Genomic DNA, 6,000 nt, shown 5'->3' with positions numbered 1-6,000 from the left:
AGGCCTTGCAGCTTTGCTTTCCAGACGATTTCTTTCTGATGAAGAATTAAATTTATTTCTGATATTGCATAACAAAGGGGTGACACATACACCCCAGCATCAAATGCAACTGCTCTTTTATGGCCCTCAGACACACGTGTAACATCTCATCTGAAGCCAAATAATCTCTGGAGCTGGCTTTGGACTGCCATAGCTATTCCTGGGTTTAAGACAGCCTGTGGTATCCATTTCATATGGATTCTTCATTGCTATTGAAAACATCCAAAAAACTTAAAAGCTTGTTTGTGTTCCACCTCTGGCAGTTAAAAAGGTGGTGCTACCTCCTCTCAGATCTGCTCTTCCTCATCTTAATACAGGTGTTCAGAATTCCTGACAAAGGAATGATTCTTGTTTTGCCCAGTGTAAGCGTGAAGCTGAGGGCTGGCATGAGGGTAGGGACTCACTGCTCAACAACAAAGGCTAATCAAAAGCATTTCTCCAAGTGAATCAACCAATTTCACTGGATCTTATTAAATACTAGAACAAAAATAAAAGCATTTGGTCTACAGCTTCAAAGCACTGTGGCCCAAGTAATACTTAATTTAACACAGACCCCAAATAAGAGTTGGAAAACTAATATTTATGCCGGAAATAGAACGTGCTGCGGGCTTTGCTCTTTACTGTAAAGTAACTTTTTCCAGAGCCCAAATTTTATCTTTTGCTGAAAGTTGCCCCCAGTAAAGAAGGGGCAAGGCCAATATATACATTGTGATGATGAGTGGCCATCTCTTAGCCTTTGATATGGGAAGGGATTCACAGCCTTTGACCTGCTTTTCCTCCTGCAGAGCCAGCATTTGCTCTGTCTTCCAGATTCTCTGCTGGGATGGATCTTTCTCTGTGTCCAGATTCAAACACCACTGCCTCAAGAGTCTGGTCTACCTCTTAATTTGATGGAGAATTCTTAAAAATAAATTCTGCATAATTTTATTTTCAGATGGAATAGTTGGATCTAGGTGGATTGTTTTCCCTCTTTCAGTCCTCTAAATCTCTGCTAACAAAAATGAATGTTATTTACACTCTAAGCTCTTTGGGGGAAAAGCTGGATTTTTAAGGGATCTCTGTGTGTGCACAGAACCGGGCAGATCAGATGAGCTTGAGGTACAACACCTATGAGTTACAGTGTTTGGCCATAATTAAGTCTTTTAATCCCTGGGAAGCTTGATATTTGTTTTCCCTACATGTATATAGGTTATCTTTTTATATACATGTTTAGAACATGCTGAACTGTATTTAAAAACAAATATTACTAATTGAAAATGAGTAATGAAACAACTTTGTTGTTGTTGCGGCTGGTTAATACTTTAATAATTACAGCAAATTAATGTCACAGAATCACAGGATCAGAAGAATGGATTGGGTGGGAAGATAGCTTAAAAATCACAGAATTACAGAACAGGCTGAGTTGGAAGGAAGCCCGCAGCATCATCGAGTCCAACTCCTCGTTTAGTCCCACCAACGGGCAAGGACACTTGTAGATACTATGCGAGATGTAATTATTCGCGTAACTGATGTATTTTTGTATGTATTTTAGTGTTTGTTCAGGGGCCATTTTGCCGCCGGCCCCGCAGAACTCCCGCAGAACTCCTTCCGCCCGGCGGGCGGCACCGCCGCCATCCGCGTCACGGCCGGGCGGGGCGGGGCCATGGAGGGGGCAGGGGGCGGGGCCATGGAGGGGGCGGGGCGGGGCCATGGAGGGGGCGGGGCGGGGCCGAGCCGGGCTATAGCGGGGGCGGGCCGGGCCGGGCCGTGATGGCGGTGGCGGGAGCGGCGGCGCTGGGCTTGGCCCGCCTGGAGAGCGTGCGGGCGCTGTCGGGGCTGCTCCGGGAGCCGCGGCGCAGGTAGCGGGGGGGGCGGCGGTGCCGGCAGAGGGTCCCCGGGGCGGCCCGGCCCGGCCCCGGGCGGAACCGGGAAAGAGGCGCTCGGTGGCCGCAGAAGCCTCCGCCGTGGAACACCTGCACACCCCCGGCTTCCCCGGGGCCCGGCCGGGCGCTCACACGGCCCGCACTGACCGCCGGCTCCTGCCAAAAGCAGGGGGGGCCGAAACGGATCCAGTTCCGTGCGATAGTCCAACACATGGCATAGGCTGATGGGAAGGAAACTGCAGCGAATCCGCTGCGTGTTGCCACTTTAGATCAGTGTCAGTGTCTAAGGACGCAGCTGCCTCACAGCTCATCGTTCTGCTCGATGGAGAAAACACACTTATGCGTGTTTGGGACGCCTGAGGACTCCTGCCGAGCGTGGCTCCTCTGCCAGACACACGTCTCCCGGGCTGCATTCCCATGGGGACAGCTGCCCCAGGCACCGAGCAGTGTTTTGGCACGTCAGGAAGTGGCAGGAGCTGCACCACTTCTTGCGAATTGGAAGGTTCCATTTCCACGAATATATTTTATGTCCTGAAACAAAACCAAATTCCAGACCTCTCAGGTTATGTAAGCTCCACTGTTTTCATTATGGCTGAGGGCCAGCTCTGGTTTTGGTCTTTGTTGTGCCACTTTGGTACTTCACTCCCAGTACTGCACGACTGTAAAATGTAGTTATTTCCCCCGCATAATCCTCGGTGATGCTGTGGTGGGTTTTTAAATATTTTAATGTAGATGGAGAATGTGTAAGTGTATTGTTCTTGATGAGCTCTGAGACTGCAGAATGAAATACATACTCCCCAGGAATCTGAAATCCAATGTTGTAGCAATTTAGGGCTGTTAATGTGCACTGTTTTGTGTCTTCCAGTCCCATGTGCTCTCCCTTCTCTGTAAGTTTCCTGCACACCCTGGCAGCCCTCAATGTTGATGCACTGTGCTACCAGTAAGATACAGACAAACATAGCAGTGTCACTGTTGGAGCAACAGGTCTTATGAGGGACGTAGAAAATGTGAACAGTGAGTAAAGACTGAGGGAACGAGTTTTGTTTAGTCTAGGAAAGAAAACATGACAGCACCAGGGGTGGGAAATGATGTCTCCAGACATGTCTAAGGGATTATAGATAAGACGTGTATGGACATGGTGGAGTTGGCAGTGTTTGGTTAATGTTGGACTCGATCTTTTGGTCTTTTCCAACCTCAGTGATTCTGTGGTTTGATTTATGGACGTGATCACTTATGAAAGAGGAGGTAGAATTTCTAATTGTGTGAATATTTAGACATTTGAGTGAGCAGCAGAACACAGGTAATACTGTATCATCTACAAGTGTTTGATCAAGAAAGTTTTAAATTCGGCTTTAGGGAGAGTTTTCTGTGTGAGCATTTTATTTAGTGCTACTTTACATTTGGTCTCATTTCACTTTCTTCTGTTTGACCTTGATTACACAGCAATTCTCTTTAAAGTTCAGGGAGGCTGCATCTGGATTTCCTTTTCTGACCCTGTCAGAAGTATTGGATGAGCAAATTGATTGAACTTCCGTTAGCAATGCCATGAACTCTGGTGTGGCTCCTCTTCACCAGCATGTGATATCAGAGTTAGCAATGTGTGTCATGTGTTTAACTCATCTCCGTTCCAGTTGGACTTGATGATTCTTGTGGACCCCTTCCAACTCAGGATCTTCATGATTCTGTGGTCTAATGCTGGACACCTGAACTGTGTTAATTAATTAAAGTATCTCCTCTTAAAGCAGTAGTGTCATGTGTAAACAAGCCAGCTGTGTGCACTGGGGAGACTTTTTCCTTTTCATTAAAATTTCAAAGAGATGTTGAAAAGTCATGGGGAATACTAAGGGAATGGAACTCTTCTACAGCCCCTTTTCTGAAAACACTGGTGGGAGGATTGTGTGATGTATTTTCCTTGTCCACTTGAAAGACTTTGTATACTATGAATAGTTAAAGGTTGTTGCAGAAACATCTTCGGGTTTACAGTAAGAAGTGTAACTTCTTTTTGGCAGCAGAGCATTTTTTCTCTTTTTCACTGCAAATTTATTTATTTCAGAGAAATGGCAGAAGAAAGTGTATTTCGGGATCTCCTGGAAATCCTGATGAGTGCCTCACGTTCCATTGAGCAGAGCTGCAAGGACTCCTGTGGGCAGGCAGATCTGGACAGCTGCCTTCTGCTCGTAGCCGAGTGCTTCAGGTGCCTGAGGAATGCCTGTGTGGAGTGTGCCAGGAACCAACACCTCATGAGGTACAGTTAGCATCTGTTTTAACCCATGAAAAATTATCACCTTCTGATGTTTTGTGTGCTTTCGTACAGAGATTGTTATTTGACACTGCTCTGTTGATTTATTAACTGACATTTTCTGCTTGATACAATCACTTGAAATCAAATGTGCAAGAAACAAAAATAGCTGCCCATTTGTAGGTCAGAGTTTGGGGCCCTCCTGAATAATGGAACAAGGGTCCTTAATACAAGTTGATGATGCAAATGATATAAGCCTGTTGGAAGCCTGACTCTATAAATACCCTTTTTTCTCTTTCTTCAATTTTTTGGATAACATAATGAATGAGTAAATAGTCTTAATTATCAGTTACAGGAGTAGTATGTCTTTTAAGGTACATTTAGATCTGTCTGGCCCTCATGGCAAAGGACAGCATGTAGAACTTGTGCATATTAACCGTGATACATGCCCAGGCAAACTGATATTAATGGAGGAAAAGTCATTCTGGCTCCTTAAGTTATTTAGACTCTCTTTTTTTTTGCCTATGTCTCTTGCAGCATTGCAGGGATGCTTGGGATACAACCAGCTGTAGTTAGTGAAAACCTGGTAGTCTGGCTGCTTTTTATTAAAACCCCAACAAAACAGCAACGCTCTCCCTGCCCCAATCTTCCCCAAGAACCTCAAACCAACTGACCAAAAAAAAAAAACACACAACCCCAAAGGCCTGTTACAAGTTTGTTGGATCACAAAGAATTACTGTGGATTACAGTCTTCAAATTTGGCTTCTTGGGACTTGTCAAATTTGATTTATTGAACTAAATGTAATTTTGCCCTGGGACCAAGTCGTAGCTTCTGTGCTGGGGCAGAGTTTTGTTAACGCCACAAAAGTTGCAACGCAAACCATTCTGAGATGGCACCTATGATTCCTCCTCACTGGAGGAAGGATAAATGCTTACTTGACCTTCTCTGCTTCCCTCTGAGAGTTGTGTATTTGAGCTGGCCCCATTGGTTTTTGATGGTGTCACAAACTGCTTTGTTGGCATTGAAAAGCCTCCAAGTTTATTACAAAGTGCTGTACATGACTCTTTCCCTAGACGGCCTTCTGACAAAGCAAAGTTTTTACACAAGTAAAGCTGTTCAAATTACAGGAATAACTTGCTAATTTTTAACATCTGGTTAGAAGAATAACAAAAAGAGAGGAAAGGGTACTTAGCTCTGAAGGTACTGTATCCAGAATTGTTAGAATGCAGGCTGATGCTGTAAACCCCTTAGATTTGCTTCTGGTGGCAGTAATGTGGCTACTGATAGGCAGTGAACTAGTAGAAACTGGTTTTTATTTTGGAGATCCTGAAGAGGCTAAAGGTTTGCTGTTAACTTTGGGTAAAAGCCTCCTAATTTTATTTGAGTGTATTTCATATTGAGCAAATTGTTATTTTTTTTTTCTCAATTTAAAAATAGGAACTTGGGTCTCATCTCTACATCTGTCCATTTGATCAAATTGCTTCATGGAATGCAAGCCAAAGAAGAATTATTATTGCCTGGTAAGGCTGGGGGTTTTGTTAACGGTATAGCCTGTATTATATTTTTTTTATGTAGGAGTTGTGATGTCACTTTACTGATGTGTTTGTTTGATAAAGGTGAATTGTTTCTTCAGTTGTAGTTAAGAATCAGGGGGAGCCTCTCTTACACTGCTTGAAAAAAATCTTGACCTCAAGTCTAGTCCAGTTGTATTTTCCATGAACTGTTCCCTGTACATTGTTAAAGGAAAGATATGTGGAAACTCTTTAAAATGAGCCAGGGTATCTGGATTGCAAAAATGAAAAGTTCTTGTAGTACCTTCATTCAAAATATGTTCTGCCGTTTTATTGTCTTTTTATTCC

The 6,000-nt window shown here is 44.1% G+C and overlaps 1 protein-coding gene across 1 annotated transcript in view; it reads left to right on the top strand.

Annotated features, from left to right (window-relative positions):
* The first annotated feature begins 1,768 nt into the window (after positions 1–1,768).
* Positions 1,769–6,000, top strand: part of ATXN10 (ataxin 10) — a 66,161-nt gene continuing 61,929 nt past the window's right edge. Inside the window, exons 1-3 of the mRNA XM_050323316.1 lie at positions 1,769–1,877; positions 3,955–4,146; positions 5,579–5,661. Coding sequence (XP_050179273.1) covers positions 1,789–1,877; positions 3,955–4,146; positions 5,579–5,661 — 364 coding nt within the window. The 5' untranslated portion in view covers positions 1,769–1,788. The remainder of the gene's footprint in view (positions 1,878–3,954; positions 4,147–5,578; positions 5,662–6,000) is intronic.

Source organism: Myiozetetes cayanensis, unplaced genomic scaffold (assembly GCF_022539395.1).
Source record: "Myiozetetes cayanensis isolate MyiCay16 unplaced genomic scaffold, myiCay2020 scf3, whole genome shotgun sequence".
NCBI lineage: Eukaryota > Metazoa > Chordata > Aves > Passeriformes > Tyrannidae > Myiozetetes > Myiozetetes cayanensis.
Note: the sequence above shows the minus strand (reverse complement) of the source record. Positions and strands in the feature narration are given on the sequence as shown.